Raw genomic sequence first — 17,955 nt, forward strand, 5'->3', positions numbered from 1 at the left:
AATACAAATAGCTACTGTGGATTAAGATATTAACCACTACGCTACCAGTGACTTCCTTAAAAAATGACACAATACCAGCTACTGTAGCACTCACTTCGTCCACATCACTGGCCCACTTCATAATGTGTTGGAAGGAGCGTTCGCTTGTAATGTCGTAGACCAGAAAAATTCCCTGAGGAGTGATGTGAGATTACAAGATTTTAATTAAGACGCCAGTGAGCGTGAATCATTGTAAATTGCGTATCACTGGCTAGAGGAGGCATTAAAAGGAACACGATCTTTGAATTTCATTATCAGTTTCCAGTAAATAGAAAATTCAATTCCAGCAGATTGGATGGTCTGTGCAGCCTGCAGGCACAACACTACATTGTATAAGTGTGCAGTTTGTTCTTGTTATCAAGGTTAACATCAAGACTTTTTTACTGTCTGCAAAAGTACCCCAACTATTGGATAGCAGACTAACAGCCATCCTCTAATAAGGCCTTGAATAGACAACAAAGGCAACTCCAAACATACAGTGGCCATCGTTTATACAAGATCCATCCTTCTATCAATCTATAAGGCTCGTCCTCATTAGGGTTATGTGACATATATAACCAAGCGACACATAATTACTACCTGCGCTCGCCTGTAGTACTGCTTCGTGATGGTCTGGTAGCGTTCTTGGCCTGCAGTGTCCCTGGCGAAACAAACATACACATACGTACGTCAAGATCATGCACACTCATGAAATGCTATAAGAACAAAACAAACAAACAAACAAACAAAAAAAAAATTATATTTAGGGAATTAAAAAAGAAGAAATATGGCATTACTCAACACCTCAATCCATCTCCACAAGCTGTGTCTGAATAATTTAAGTCTGTAAAAGTGAGATGGGGTGATTCATTTTGACCAAAATAGTCCTCAACCACTATCATGTAACATCTATAATATAGGCAACTACTTTCTAAGCTAGGGGTGTTTAAAAAAAAAAAACTATTCTTACCTATATCGCAATATTACGTCACGCAATTCTCATATCGATTCGAAATCGGTCTGTATTGATCCTTACACATGTTTTTCGTGGAGAATAAAAACAATTCAGTGGCTGCATTTTGACTCCTGTCCAGTAGTTGGCAGCGCAGAGCATCATTGCCTTGCAGTCTGCTAAAGTAACATTAGACTAATCAGAGTAGAGATTTGTAGATGACACCTTCAAGTGGTTGCTCGGATTAGTCCTTTTATAAAGCTGAAATTTGGGCTCCTTTTGGCTTTTACTGCAAAAACGGAGGCATCGAGTAATTTGAATCAGCAGGTTTGGACTTAAGCAGGTTTGCACTAAAAAAGACAAAATATTATAATGTAAGCTATATGTTGTTCAAACATAAAAACAGTTTTACCAAGGGCGTAGGTTTGGTCTCAACATTGGTAGGGACGATATAACAGTATAACCTGCATGTACACTTTTGCTGGGGACGGGACATTAATATGACCAAAGAGATTGGATCAAGGGGGTCAGGGCTACATTTCTCACGAATATGAACCTAATTCATTGATATGCTAAATGATCAATGCAAAATACATCTGTATTGAATTATATTAACGTTCATATTTATTGGTTCAGGTGATACACCGTTTCATTCAAACCTTTGTTTTCAAAAACTACTGAAGAATCAGTTTGAAAACTTCCAGAATAAATGTCAGGAATTAATTAGCAAATTTATATTTCACTATTTGAAAATTACTAAAATTATACTAATACATTTACTATTAATATCCAGTAATGCAAAAAATAAACATTTCTCTTAAGACCACTCAACATTGTTGAGAAATATATATAAAACTAAAAAAAAAAAAAAAAAAAAAAAAAAAAAAAAAAAAAACACTTGGGGATAACAAAAATGAATAAAAATTCAGCCATCCTTCAGGTAAGACACTACTGCTTTTGTCCACAAGCACAGCCAAACTGAAAAAAAAAGAGCTCCTTTGGGCTGCATTAAAACCACATAGATAAAATAAAAATGAAAATTGGGGAGAAAGGGATGAACCTCACTTTACTACAGTTCTCACAGTTTAATTAACGTTAACATTAGAAAATGCATACAGGAGGACATTTCTCTCTAAGCAGCTTCCTACTCCAGTCTTGCAGGTTAGCAAATTCACACAGTTTAATGTTATGCTGACACTGATACAGGCTGGGCTTTCAGTAGCAAAACTAGTGGTCTGTTCCCCACCTCCACAACGTTGACGTATTTTTACTTACAGTGGCTGCAGCTGCTTCTGGCCCAAAAAAATAAACAAAAAAACTTCTAATACCCCTCCTCTTTGGAGGAGGCGGCATGGGGCTGGGGCTGTCAGTATGTGTGTGCGTGTGTGTTAAGTCATCATCCAATCGAACGTGCAGTGAGGGGAAAAATATGGACTGGCACACTCAGCAGTGAAAAGGGGTAAATGTAAGTCTGAACATAATGAAAATAATTCACTTAATAATCTATCCTTACAACATATGGGGAGACAATCTAAATTACCTATATAACTGAAGTCATGACATAATGCAAATAAGGTTGCTTAAAAGTTGGTAGGGACAATTTGACCATACTGAAAATTTGGTAGTGTTATGTCCCAACCGTCCCTATGCAAACCTACGCCCTTGTTTTTTACTTGACTGCTGGACGAGGTTTCAAGAATAAATTGATATAAATGTACTTAAGTTCATTTAGATTTTTTTTTTCTAAAGTGATATCCAAATATCGCAATAATAGTCTTCAAGTGTAGTATTAGGATTAATCGGCATTGAATCGAATTGTGACCTGTGAATCATGATACGAATCGTATCGCCGCATATAAGGCAATACACACCACTGGTATAAACCATTTTAGCTCAGTTTTTCGCATATTTTCAATATTCGCAGAACTCTGTCCTGTAAAGTGAAATGAGATTATATGGCAGAAAACTTTTCAAAGACTAGTAATCTCAGCTTCGATCGCAAAAGGGACGGTTACAAAGACACATTTCACGCCAGTGGCGAAATATAAGCATTACAACCAGGCCTTTACCTCAGCCATCACCGCCCCCCCTAAAAATAGTGTTGTGTTGTTTCAGAAACATCAATGTTTTGTAAAATTAACAATACTTACCATATCTGAATGCGCACTTTGATACCATCTATTAGCAATGTCTTCATTTTGAAGTCAATCCCTGTAGGAGAGAAAAAGTTAGGTGTGTGAAATAATAGCGTGTTTCTACAGATGGACAACAGCGAGAATACTTATTAACTACTGTATATACAGTACATTCTACAATAAAAGTCGACGGATAAATCTTTGCCATATTGCAGGTTTAATTGAAATTTTTGAAATTGAAAGAAATACAGTATAGAAATCACTCAAGGAAATCCCTGCTATGTTGCCAAAATCTGTGGCTTACAGCAATCGTTTAATTTACTGCATAATCTCTACACATTGGAAAGAAGATGCAGTTGTTAATGCAGTTTTAAACCACTGATTAAATCCGGTGGGGGTGGAGGGGGACTGGAAAACAGTACAGTAACCCTACAGTGCTGGCCAAAAGTATTGGCACCCCTGCAATACTGTCAGATTATGCTCAATTTCTCTCAGAAAATGATTGCAATTACAAATGCTTTGGTAGTAATATCATCATTTATTGTGCTTGCAATGAAAAAATGGGCCAGACAAAAGTATTGGCTTAGCACCCTTCGAAAAATCATGTAATGCTTCTCGAATTTGTGTAATTAACAGCGCCTGTTACTTACCTGTGGCACATAACAGGTGGTGACAAAAAATAAATCACACTTGCAGTCAGTTAAAATGGATGAAAGTTGACTCAACCTCTGTCCTTGTGTGTACCACATTGCACATGGAGAAAAGACAGAAGACCAAAAAACTGTCTGAGGACTTGAGAAGCAAAATTGTGAGGAAGCATGGGCAATCTCAAGGCTACAAGTCCATCTCCAAAGACCTGAATGTTTCTGTGTCTACCATGCGCAGTGTCATCAATAAGTGTGGCACTGTGGCTAACCTCCCTAGATGTGGACGTAAAAGAAAAATTGACGAGTGATTTCAACGAAAGATTGTGCGGGTGGTGGATAAAGAATCTCGACTAACATCCAAACAAGTTCAAGCTGTCCTGCAGTCCGAGGGTACAACAGTGTCAACCTGTACTATCCGTCGGCGTCTGAATGAAAAGAGACTCAATGGTAGGATACCATGGAAGACTCCACTTCTGACACAGAGACATAAATCAGCCAGGCTGGAGTTTGCCAAAACTTACCTGAGAAAGCCAAAAACGTTTTGGAAGAATGTTCTCTGGTCAGATGAGACAAAAGTAGAGCTTTTTGGGAAACGGCATCAACATAGAGTTTGCAGGATGAAAAACGAGGCCTTCATACAAAAGAACACGGTCCCCACAGTCAAACATGGCGGAGGTTCCCTGATGTTTTGGGCTTGCTTTGCTTCTTCTGGCACTGGACTGCTTGACTGTGTGCATGGCATTATGAAGTCTGAAGACTACCAACAAATTTTGCTGCATAATGTAGGGCCCAGTGTGAGAAAGCTGGGTCTCCCTCAGAGGTCATGGGTCATCCAGCAGGACAATCACCCCAAACACACTTCAAAAAGCACTAGAAAATGGTTTGAGAGAAAGCACTGGAGGCTTTTAAAGTGGCCAGCAATGAGTCCAGACCTGAATCCCATTGAACACCTGTGGAGAGATCTGAAAATGGCAATTTGGAGAAGGCACCCTTCAAATCTCAGAGACCTGGAGCAGTTGGCCAAAGAAGAATGGTCGAAAATTCCAGCAGAGCATTGTAAGAATCTCATTGATGGATACCGGAAGCGGTTGTTCGCAGTTATTTTGTCTAAAGGTTGTGCTACCAAGTATGAGGCTGAGGGCACCAATACTTTTGGCCAGCACTGTATAATGTATGAACGAACTCACACAGAAGCTTCTGTCAGACAAAAAGTGTGCAGGAGTGGTTCAGCTATTTAAAAATTTAAAAAAATCATATTGATTGTCTATTGCGGATTTTCACCCACAGTACGCATGTCTAGAACATATAAGAGATATGTTCTATTTAAGATCACTGCATTTTAAAATATGAGTGCCTATTTGGCAAAAAATAAATAAAGGAGGAACTACACATTTTGGTCAAGCTGATATCTCAATCATGCATTAAAAAAAGAAAAGCTGTTATATGTGTCTTGCTTGCCAAAACAATTGTGTTCAGTGATGTGTCGTTTTTCGCGGTTAATAGGGACAATGATTTATACTGTACATGTATTAATGCATATATCTTAATATTTTTTTCTAAATGAAATACTGTATTTATTAATTCTTTTGTAATTGGAAAAAAATCCACGACGGACTGAGGGCGCGAAGTTTGTAGCGCGAGGTAGCGAGGGATCACTTTATACAGTGGTATGAAACTTTTGGAATTTCTCACATTTCTGCATAATATCACCATCAAATGTGATCTGTTCTTTGTGAAAATCACACAGATGAAAAAACAGTGCTTACAAAAACCAACCACACATTTATAGGTTTTCATATTTTAATGAGGATAGCATGCAAACAATGACAGAAGGGGGAAAAATAAGTTAGTGAACCATCACATTTAATATTTGGTGCCACCCGCTTTGGCAACAATAACTTCAACCAGACGCTTCTCCTGTAGCTGCAGATCAGTCTGCCACATCGATCAGAACTAATCTTGGCCCATTTTTTCAACAAAGCTGCTTGCTGTAGTTCAGTCAGATTCCTGGGATGTCTGGCATGAATCGCTGTCTTTAGGTCATGCCAAAGCATCTCAACGGAGTTCAAGTCTGCACTTTGACTTGGCCACTCCAGAAAGTGTATTTTGTTCTTTTGTATTTTGCCAATGATTTCTGTAAGTCTTTAGCAGACACTCTCTGGTTCTTTTTTACCTCTCTGAGTATTCTGCGCTGAACTCCTGGCGTCAGCTTTGGTGGACGGCCACTCCTTGGGAGAGAAGCAACAGTGCCTCTTGCTCTCTCCGTTTGTAGAGACATTTTCTGACTGTCGATTGATGAACATTCAGACTTCTAAAAATGGTTTTGTATCCTTCCCCAGCTTTATATAAATCAACAATCCTTGATCACAGGTCTTCAGAAAGCTCTTTTGACCGAGGCATGATGCACATCAGATAATGCCTCTCATCCAGACAATTTTTACCAATTGTTAATTGTTTGGTAAAAAAATGGTTTCAATTGCTCTTTAAGTCTCCTTAGGCAGGGGGTTTACTTACTACTTTGTATGCTAAACTCATTAAAATAAATGTTTGGGTCATTTTAGTTAAAGCAGACAATGTTTTTACATTTGTGTGATTTTGACAAAGATCAGATCACATGGTGATGTGATGGTGATTTTATGCAGAAATGTGATAAATTCCAAAAGGTTCATATACTTTTTTATTCTACTGTACTTTATTTACTGTAGCAACTGTGCTGTCGTGTTTTACATGCCATCAAAATGGGTTTAGTTTGCAATAATTGGTGTGTTAAGTTTTGACACTAACTGAATACTCTTGCCAATGTTCGCCCTATTCTAAATTAAATTAAACAAATAAAATAAATAATGGCATGGTCCAGTTATCTTACATCTCTGAGAACTAGGAAGCAGAATGCTAGCATGAAGATGGACATTTTTTCTTGCCTTCCTGTTCCAGTTATTAAATGTAAATCCCTCTTCTTGTCCCCCCCGCCCCCCCTTGCATCAATGCCTCCGCTGACTAATGCCACTGAAGTCAATCAAAAGTAAAACCACACCACTTTAAGAGACCACAGTATTCCCCAAGAAGTCAATTAACAGCTCATCTATGTTAAACGGACTCATACCCAAGTGACCCGACAGCCCACTGTGGGAGAAAAAAAGGTATTGAATTCAATCGATTTCCATTTCTACAGAGGAGGATTAGAGCCAGTGAAGAAAGTAGCATTGCATTTCAGTAATTGAATGTACAGTACGTACACTGCAGGGATAAGTGACAGTGTGGACTGCTATTATGCTTCAGTGACAGAACTAATGTCACTGACAAAGTAGCATTGTTAGCATTGCCTTGAGTTCCAAAGGCATCGATACACAGTACAGAAACAGCAAAACACAATAAAATATGTAATAGGTGAATTAAGCTAGAAATGATGATTGAAGAGTAACAATCAATTTGTTCATTATATCTCACCGATGCTCTGGGTCCATCCCGCCCCAACAGAACACTCCGTTCTCAGAATGCAGGTCTACTGGTAGTTCCCAGGGTCTCTAAAATTACAGTAGGAGCTAGAGCCTTTAGCTACCAAGCTCCTGTCTGATGGAATCAGCTTCCAGGTAGTATAAAAGAAGCCAACACAGTCTGTAAATTTAAGATTAGACTAAAAACGTTCCTATTTCACAAAGCTTATGGTCAGGCTAGTTTAAATCGGACTAGACTCACAGTTCAGTCTAAGCTGCACTCAAAGCTATAATGCTAGGGGAAGTACAGCCACTGAGTCCTATCCCCTGTTTCTCACTCTACCTACCACTTGTCTTTACTTTATTTCTCTTTTCTAATTCTAATATCTAGTTGACTAGTCTCTTCATCACTAGTCACCCGGTGTCCCCTTTCCCCCCTCCCCTCTGGGTGGATGGACGTCCTCGTTGACCACCCCCCCCTCCCTCGTCTCATCTGGCTAAATGGACCCCCTCTTGTTTCTTCACTCCATTGCATCTCTACAAACTGGATCTCCTGCTGCTAATACCCACCATCAATCCTGGTGCATTTATAGCCTGTTTGTCCTGTGAGTGGATCTCTCCTGACTGTGGTTCTCCCCAAGGTTTCTCATTTTTCCCACAGGGTTTTTGGAGTTTTTTTTTTCTTGCCGACATGGAGGGTCTAAGGATGGGGGATGCCCAGGACATGAACTTCTTCCAATTCACCTACTGTTTCTGACTGTGTATCATATTGATTCTGCAAAGCTCTGAGACAGCCTTGTTGTGATATAGGCCTATACAAATAAAATTGAATTGAATTGAATATATCAGCATTGTGAACACGGGGCCAACTTTATGCTGTACAGGCTTAATTTTCTTTCAAAACCTTGACATTCATTGAAGCAGTGCATCTAATTAAAGTCTGTCTTTAGGAACTGCTTCTGCTGAAGTTGGAAAAAAACAAAAAAGATTTTCTGCAGCTTACACACTCTATTGTAACAATGGGAACACAACAATACAGCAGACTGCATTTAATGGAACATGGCAGCGCTTCACAATCAGCAGAGTGAGGGCCTTGAATAAACGAAGGGGAACAAATCCCAAAGTGACTTGACAAATGAACTGAGCGTGTTCTAGCATTCAACATAGATGAGGTGGTGACATTTGTCAGGGTGTTAGAGGACATGGCTGCAGATGGTCGAATAGGAGAGATGAATGGTTGAATGAACATATTCCTGAGGAAAAAAAACATCTTGTCAGCTGTGACATTATGATTACTACTGGAAACTGAAGCTTTATGCCACGGGGAAGCATCTGTTATTCTTAATAAACTTGTTGACAATTACCGCAATAAAGTAATCATTATGCAATATTTCTACTGTATTGTCAACAATTTGAAAATCATTGTGGTGAAACATTAACGTGTGATAAGGAGGGTGCCGCAATAATAATAATACTAATAACAGAAATAAAATATATATTATATCAAGCAATGTAGTACCTTAGCTTAGCATGTTGCCCAAAAACGCTGGTAAATAATTTAGCTGTTAACTTTCCAAGCATCTTCCTCAGGTCTTGACTTCATACGTGGTTGCCTGGTAACCAGCTGCCCCCTTGATTTCCTTTTTCTTTTCTTTCTTTTTTTACATGTTTACTACCCAGCAAGTCATCAAACGAAAATACAACCAGCAACACATATATGCAACACTTCCTTTCCTGTCTTTACTGTTCCACGCTTGGCCATATTAAGGTTGCATGTACGTCCAAGGCTGTAGACTTATTCCCACTGGGGCAAAACCATGTATGCCGTTTCCTACTCCTCATATGGATAATGGGAGAAGCTCTTTCTTGATAGCGGTTGTGACATAAAGCATCTCTGGGGAGTACAGATCAAACTAAGAGACTACGAGTAAAACATCCTAGCAGATCCTTTTATCGCACAGATGTGCCCTTTGACGGAAAGGGAAATACTTCTCATACCTACTAAACCTAAAGCTCCTTGGTGGCAAGGCCCCGGGGGTGGATGAGATCCGCCCGGAGTTCCTAAAGGCTCTGGATGTTGTGGGGCTGTTGTGGTTGACACGCCTCTACAACATTGCGTGGACATTGAGGACAGTTCCTTTGGGTTGGCAGACTAGGGTGGCGGTGCCCCTTTTTAAAATGTGGGACCGGAGGGTGTGTTCCAATTATACAGGGATTACACTCCTCAGCCTCCCCGGTAAAGTCTATTCAGGGGTGCTGGAGAGGAGGGTCTGTTGGGAAGTTGAATCTCAGATACAGGAGAAGCAGTGTGGTTTTCGTCCCGGCTTTGGAACAGTGGACCAGCTCTACACCATCGGCAGGGTCCTCGAGGGTGCGTGTGAGTTCGCCCAACCAGTCTACATGGGTTTTGTAGATCTGGAGAAGGCGTTCGACCATGTGCCTCGGGGAGCCCTGTAGGGGGGGCTCCGGGAGTACGGGGTACCGAGCCCCTTGGTAAGGGCTGTTCGGTCCCTGTACAACAGAGTCTGCATTGCAGGCAGTAAGTCAAATTCATTCAAGGCTGCCCTTTGTCACCAATACTTTTCATACAGTGCCTTGCAAAAGTATTCGGCCCCCTTGAATCTTGCAACCTTTCGCCACATTTCAGGCTTCAAACATAAAGATATGAAATTTAATTTTTTTGTCAAGAATCAACAACAAGTGGGACACAATCGTGACGTGGAACAACATTTATTGGATAATTTAAACTTTTTTAACAAATAAAAAACTGAAAAGTGGGGCGTGCAATATTATTCGGCCCCTTTACTTTCAGTGCAGCAAACTCACTCCAGAAGTTCAGTGAGGATCTCTGAATGATCCAATGTTGTCCTAAATGACCGATGGTGATAAATAGAATCCACCTGTGTGTAATCAAGTCTCCGTATAAATGCACCTGCTCTGTGATAGTCTCAGGGTTCTGTTTAAAGTGCAGAGAGCATTTTGAAAACCAAGGAACACACCAGGCAGGTCCGAGATACTGTTGTGGAGAAGTTTAAAGCCGGATTTGGATACAAAAAGATTTCCCAAGCTTTAAACATCTCAAGGAGCACTGTGCAAGCCATCATATTGAAATGGAAGGAGCATCAGACCACTGCAAATCTACCAAGACCCGGCCGTCCTTCCAAACTTTCTTCTCAAACAAGGAGAAAACTGATCAGAGATGCAGCCAAGAGGCCCATGATCACTCTGGATGAACTGCAGCGATCTACAGCTGAGGTGGGAGAGTCTGTCCATAGGACAACAATCAGTCGTACACTGCACAAATCTGGCCTTTATGGAAGAGTGGCAAGAAGAAAGCCATTTCTCAAAGATATCTTGTTTAAAGTTTGCCACAAGCCACCTGGGAGACACACCAAACATGTGGAAGAAGGTGCTCTGGTCAGATGAAACCAAAATTGAACTTTTTGGCCACAATGCAAAACGATATGTTTGGCGTAAAAGCAACACAGCTCATCACCCTGAACACACCATCCCCAGTGTCAAACATGGTGGTGGCAGCATCATGGTTTGGGCCTGCTTTTCTTCAGCAGGGACAGGGAAGATGGTTAAAATTGACAGGAAGATGGATGCAGCCAATTACAGGAACATTCTGGAAGAAAACCTGTTGGTATCTGCACAAGACCTGAGACTGGGACGGAGATTTATCTTCCAACAGGACAATGATCCAAAACATAAAGCCAAATCTACAATGGAATGGTTGAAAAATAAACGTATCCAGGTGTTAGAATGGCCAAGTCAAAGTCCAGACCTGAATCCAATGGAGAATCTGTGGAAAGAGCTGAAGACTGCTGTTCACAAACACTCTCCATCCAACCTCACTGAGCTCGAGCTGTTTTGCAAGGAAGAATGGGCAAGAATGTCAGTCTCTCGATGTGCAAAACTGATAGAAACATACCCCAAGCGACTTGCAGCTGTAATTGGAGCAAAAGGTGGCGCTACAAAGTATTAACGCAAGGGGGCCGAATAATATTGCATGCCCCACTTTTCAGTTTTTTATTTGTTAAAAAAGTTTAAATTATCCAATAAATTTTGTTCCACTTCACGATTGTGTCCCACTTGTTGTTAATTCTTGACAAAAAATTAAAATTTTATATCTTTATGTTTGAAGCCTGAAATGTGGCGAAAGGTTGCAAGGTTCAAGGGGGCCGAATACTTTTGCAAGGCACTGTAATTTTTATGGACAGAATTTCTAGGCACAGCCGAAGCGTTGAGGGGGTCCAGTTTGGTGGCCTCAGCATTGCATCTCTGCTTTTTGCAGATGGTGGTGATGTTGGCTTCATCAAGCCGTGACCTCCAACTCTCACTGGAGCGGTTCGCAGTTGAGTGTGAAGCGGTTGGGATGAAGATCAGCACCTCCAAATCCGAGACCATGGTCCTCAGTTGGAAAAGAGTGAAGTGCCCTATCCGGGTAGGGGATTAGATCCTGCCCCAAGTGGAGGAGTTCAAGTGTCTTGAGGTCTTGTTCATGAGTGAGGGTAGGAGGGAGCGGGAGATCGACAGGCGGATCGGTGCAGCGTCTGCAGTAATGCGGACTTTGCACCGGTCCGTAGTGGTGAAGAAGGAGCTGAGCCAAAAGGTGAAGCTCTCGATTTACCAGTCGATCTACGTTCCTACCCTCACCTATGATCACGAGCTGTGGGTCGTGACCAAAAGAACAAGATCCCGGTTACAAGCGGCCGAAATGTGTTTTCCTCCGCAGGGTGTCCGGGCTCTCCCTTAGAGAGGGTAAGAAGCTCAGTCATCCGGGACGGACTCGGCGTCGAGCCGCTACTCCTCCGCGTTGAGAGGAGCCAGCTGAGGTGGCTTGGGCATCTTGTTTGGATGCCTCCTGGTCGCTGGAGAGACTGTCTCTCGGCTGGCCTGGGAACGCCTTGGGATCCCGCCGGAGGATCTGGTTGAAGTGGCTGGGGAGAGGGAAGTCTGGGCTTTCCTGTTAAAGCTGCTTCCCCGCGACCCAACCCCAGAGCAAGTGGTAGATGATGAGATGAGATGAGATCAGGACGAGACCTACTAAACCTACTACTGTTAACTACTGAGAATCTAGTGGTTAAAATAAAAAAGTACCAGGAAGAAAAGTTTGTGGGTTATACATCATGTTGATGTTTCTTGATGAACTAATGTTTTTTGTTGTTGTTGTCATTTTCCTTCTCTGCCTACATTCTGAAAATCTTATTTTACTGTTGCCTTCGACTCTTATTTGGTATTTGATGAATTGTATGATTGTAGAAACTAGACATATTAGAGATTTAACAGTTTATAAATTTGAAAATACAGCTAAATATATGAGAACACATTTAATATATCTTTAGGTAATTTGGAGCAGCACTTTTTCTTAGAAAAATACAGTGAGGTATATATAAATATGTATTGAACATTTATCCAACTATTCATAGACATAAATTAATTTGCAATATGTATAACTGATATGCATTTTTTGTCAGGGACAGCATACAGATAAGTAAAAAATGTACTTTGGCATGTTAAGTTCATGTAAAGATATGCTTAGTTTCTCTGAATATATTTTTTAATGAACACATGAAGTAAGTCAAACTTGCAGCCATCTTGAACAGGACAAACAGTGTAGGAAATGGCTAAAAACAATTACTAAAACAACAATAAGCTGTTGTTCATCAAGTTTTGGAACTACTAGTTGAACTAATTTTTCTTCAAATATCATGTCTGGGAAAACCAATATAATCCTAAAGGTGAATTTTATTTATTTATTTTAGGTAAATAAGACATAAAAACTGGACAAGAGGACTGACTAAACCACAGGTCAGTGGAAAAGCCTAAGAGATATATTACTGTACATCCCTCCATCACTGTGAAGGCTGGAAAATTATTTATTGATCCTGAGCAGAGAAGGACATTGACCACTCTAGTGTGACTACTTCTCTGTGGACTTTTGAGTCTGCTAATCCTTGGCGAGGGCAAAATGAAACATTACAGGCCTAACTGAGCTATGAGACCCACTATTCTTTATAATATATCGACGAAAGTAGGCTCTGTCCATTTTGTGTACAATGGGAACTGTAAAACAAAATATTACACTAAAACCACACACCAAGTGGGCGATAGAAGTCGAAGTCAAGAAGATTTTCACTATGTCTATAGCTATAAATTGAGACCATTTAGAAAAGCTATCACACTCAATAGGAATGGCTTAAAATAGCCTTTTGGAGTCTTGATAAAATGAGCGAAGTTACACATATCATAGACCCTAATTCGGGTCATGGATGAGTCGATTAACCTTGTACACTCTGGACTGGTAGCAGTCCGTAGTAGGGTAGCTACAGACAAACACCTGTGGACAAAGTCATCATCAATTAACCTCACATACAGGTTTTTGGTGAGTGAAGATATTCTGGATTATAGATACAGTGGTACCTCTACATACGAAGTTAATTCGTTCCAGGACCTTGTTTGTAAGCCGAAATGGTCGTATGCCGAGCAGGATTTTCCCATTAGAATACATAATTCCATTAATTCATTCCACAGCCCAAAAACCTACACCAAATCCTTAATAAATACTGCTGTTACTATTGCAAATAGCAATTACAAAGAGCAAAACAAATACTTAATGAAGAAAAATCGGAACAACAACATAATAATAGTAATAATAATCGTAAGAATAACTGTAATAATGTAACAAATCGGATTCTAATGCGGCAGTTGTATTTTGTGTGGTGTACCTGAACGCACCGCGGGGCTGACGGCAGAGTGAGAGAGTGCAGTTGAGATATTCCTTTCACTTTTACGTCCTATTGTTGCGGGCTGTTGGCGTGTTATTTTTGCACAAGTTCTGAAATAAATGATTACAAAACCTGACGACGCTGGCGATCTCTTTTGCGATGGCTGTCACATTTACTAATAAAGAATGGCAAACGGAGGTCGGAGGAGTATTGTCAAGCAGTTCACGCTCATATTTTTCCATTGGTAAGCCTCACCTTTTTTTTTTTTTTCACCACCTGCTTTAACATTCTTGGAACCCATGTTGATTTTTCTCACAAGAAAATCCGCCGTGTGTGCGTCTTGTGGGAAAACAACGAAATTGCAACGTTGTCATAAATCGTCTTATTTCGAGCATTTCGTCGGATGTAGAAACAAATGGCGAGTCAAATTTTACGTCGGATGTCGAAAAGATCGTGTCGAAGTGATCGTATGTCGAGGTACAACTGTAGATCAGGGAGAATCCCTGAAAGTATGTGAGGAAAAATATACCACACAAAAGGCCAGATTCAAACCCAGAAACTGATATAGCAGACAAGTATACCATGGTGCATGATGCAGATATATTCTTTGCAAAATTACAGTCTCTCTTGATGCTAATTAAGTTCAAGCAGCATCTGCCTGTGGATCCCACTCAATTGACATAATTCATTAACATGACCTTGTCTGCACAATACATTATGTCCTTTCAATAAAAAGCCATTTAGCCATCATTCCCTGACTTAATATCACCCTAGGGGCCAGAGGGATCCCTGTACAGTGTCACCTCCATGTTACAGGCAATGTCAGCATATAATTCCACAAGATCGTTGTTTCTCTTGACCATTGTCAAAACATAAATTAGATAGATTACCATATTACAACACAGAGTACTGTGCTTTGCTTCATACAGGTGTCTGTATGAAGCAAAGGAGTTCTACATTGTAGTAGAGCTAGTTGGGTTTATTTCTTCATTTTCATGCTATTGATCGTGCCGATTAACTGTATCAGGTAGTATTATTTCATTCGTTAATCCGTTCGTTGTTGAATAAGTCTTCAAATTTGCTTAAGCTACTTCACTGACTTCCACTTTAATGACCCTGAAGAGAATAAGTGAAAAAAATCAAATGAATAAAAAGTTCAGCAAAGGAAAAAAAAAGGGGTTTCAAAACAGGTCCTCAAGGACTGTTGTGGGTCCTGGTTATTGTTGCTGCCGATCGAACACAGACAGTTTACTTGACTGCAATCAACTGATTACACTTGTAAGACACCAGATTGGTGAAAAGGTGCTGTCTTGGGGGCCGTTTACATGGTGACGCTCCGAGAATAACTTTCATGTTTGCATTTACATGGTTCCGTCTTGGTTCCGTCTCCATTCGAACGATGTCGCAATTCTGTGGAAAAATGATGTAGTATTCATGCCAGGCCCTAGGAGGCAGTGCAGTTTTACAAAGCGACAGTCAATGACAACAACTTCCTCAGCCAGAAAGACAACATACTCGCCCACTCAAAGCAATGGCGTCCACGCGTTTTTTTTTTTTTTGCTTCAAAAGGCACAAAAATAATCATAACACAGTAAATTAAAGCAGACGTTAAGCCATGTTTTCTGTTTAGAATGTTTAGTAGCCGCGACTGCGCATGCCCAAAGTAACGTGTGTCAGCGCAAGAGCATTCCATTCATATGGTTGTGGAGCTTTGGAGGCCGGAATCAAAAGTTTGCGTCTTTGCCTCACCGTGTAAAGGCAAGGCCAGTCTGCAACGCAATCGTTGCGCCTTAGTGTCGCAGCGTCACCATGTAAACGGCCCCTCTTTTTGTTAAAATAAAATCTTGCATCCACTGCGCTCCAATGTGGAATAGTTTGGAGACCCTGGTCTATTCTTTTACAATCAGTGCTTAGGAACGGCAGAGGCATTGTTGTTTCAGGGGCAGTTTACATGGCGACTCTGCGACACGAAGATGCATTGACTGTGTTGCGGAATGGCCTCGCATGCATATGTTGTCGGCGAAGACTGAGGGCGAAAATGAAAAATTCTGAATCCTGCCTCCAAAGTGGAAGAATCCGATTGCGGAGGATTGAGGGGGGCTTTCTCGACATGCATATCAAAGGCTCCCGTGGCGCGAGACCGCGCCGATAACATCAGCACTGGTTCACGTCACATTGGGCATGCGCAGCGGTGCTACTAAACATTAAAAACAGCAAATATGCTGGATTGTCGACTTTAATTTACTGTTTTAATAATATTTTTAAATTAAACATGTTGAATGTTTCCATTTTTGTGCCTTTTTGAACAAAAGAAAAATGCCATTGCTTCGCGTGGGCGGGCATATTTTTTTCCGGGCTGAGGGAGCTTGGTGGGGTCAAAGTGCATCATTCTCTGTCACCCTGTAAATCTGCACTGCCCCCTAGGGCCTGGCATGAATACTACATCGTTTTCATGCGGAATTGCGACATTGTTCGAATGGAGACGCAAATGCAAATGAGAAATTTTTTTATATTCTCCGAGAGTCAGCATGTAAACGGCCCCTCAGTTTCTACTAGTTTGTATCAAAAGGGTACAAAATCAAGTCAGCTAAATTTGCAATTGAGCTACTTCAAGGTGGACCTCCAGGACGGGACAGTTCAACATAGAATATGTCCGGCAAAACACAGGTTAGCAGTGAAATTAGGGTCACAGGGTCTGATGTTGCCGAGAGTCAGGGTTCACACTGGAGTGGTCGACCGTCTCGCAAGACATAGATCAGGGGTGCCAAATCCCGGTCCTCGAGAGCCCCTATCCAGCTTGTTTTCCATATCTCCCTCCTTTAACACACCTGAATCAAATGATCAGCTCACAGCAAACTCTGCAGCAGCCTGATAACGATCCTGATTAGTTGATTCAGGTGTGTTAGAGGAGGGAGACATGGAAAACAAGCTGAATAGGGGCTCTCGAGGACAGGGACTGGGCACCCCTGACATAGATTGTAAAGCAAATTCACTCTTGAAATATTGAATATTGAAATATATTGAAGTTCGAGAATATAGTTTTGGGCAATGTGGGAGGAGGGAGAATATGTAGCGAAAACGAAGCGAAGCAGATTGACAATTTAAACAATTCAAACATGGAAACAATTTCAGTCCAGGTAAGGCCTGATCCAAGATTCAAACTTGTTCAGCAAGATGCACAACTTTTTTTTTTCTTTTTAAACAATAAATACTTCTAATAAATTGTACAAATTTAGAAGGGGGAGCATAATAACAAATGTACCTCACAGTGAAAAGGTCGTGGGTTCGAATCTCAGCACCGGCCCTACCTGAACTGGTCTCAAGTCAATCACATGGAAATTTGTCAAATACATTTCCTTTTATTGCTGGTGAACGCAAGCGAAACTATAACTGAAATAAAATATATTCTTATATTTTGCAGCAGTATGAGTCCTCTTTATTACATATAAATGTGTATTGGCACGAAAGGTATTTGCCAGATCTGCTTGGTCGTAACTTGCAACATCAACAAGAATTTCAAAATATTGTGGTTAGTGGCGCTTACCTATGGTTGAAATGTGGGACGGGTGAAATTCATTGTCGGTGAATCTGCATAGCAAACATGTTTTTCCAACCCCAGAGTCTCCGAGAAGCAGGAGTCGGAAGAGCACATCGTACTGCTTAGCCATGGTTTTGAATTAAAGAGAGGGAGGGGGGAAAATAAAAGCTGCCAGTCGGCTAACTCAGGGACGAATGGCTCCCTCTCCTCTCACGAGCCATGTCTGCTTGAACTGGCAACGTCAGAATTTGTTTCTTTTTGAGGACTGACTGAGACAAAACAAGGATGCTCGATCCTCCTGCCTCCAGTGGGTGCGGTGAATTACTGTCAAGTTCAATGAACAATAGTTACTGGTTCCGGTTTGTTTTTCAAAATGTAAGGTTTGCATATAATGTTTCTCGTATTTTATATTGTTTAAGCCCTGTGTGGCTTTTAAATACATATATTGTATTAAAACGTGTTGGAACAGTCATACAGTTGTCTTTTAAACGTTATTCCAA

The 17,955-nt window shown here is 40.8% G+C and overlaps 1 protein-coding gene across 3 annotated transcripts in view; it reads right to left on the reverse strand.

The window, feature by feature from the left end:
* Positions 1-17,955, reverse strand: part of rab15 (RAB15, member RAS oncogene family) — a 36,996-nt gene that overhangs the window by 18,323 nt on the left and 718 nt on the right. For 2 of the 3 annotated variants that reach the window (XM_057822590.1, XM_057822589.1), the window contains exons 2-4: positions 3,121-3,181; positions 619-679; positions 95-172 (exon numbers count right to left, since the gene is read on the reverse strand). In XM_057822590.1, coding sequence (XP_057678573.1) covers positions 95-172; positions 619-679; positions 3,121-3,167 — 186 coding nt within the window. In that variant the 5' untranslated portion in view covers positions 3,168-3,181. Of the gene's footprint in view, positions 1-94; positions 173-618; positions 680-3,120; positions 3,182-17,461; positions 17,780-17,955 lie in introns of all 3 variants that reach the window. The other variant, XM_057822588.1, reaches the window with a different exon arrangement.

Source organism: Corythoichthys intestinalis, chromosome 19 (genome assembly GCF_030265065.1).
Source record: "Corythoichthys intestinalis isolate RoL2023-P3 chromosome 19, ASM3026506v1, whole genome shotgun sequence".
In the NCBI taxonomy this organism is placed as follows: domain Eukaryota; kingdom Metazoa; phylum Chordata; class Actinopteri; order Syngnathiformes; family Syngnathidae; genus Corythoichthys; species Corythoichthys intestinalis.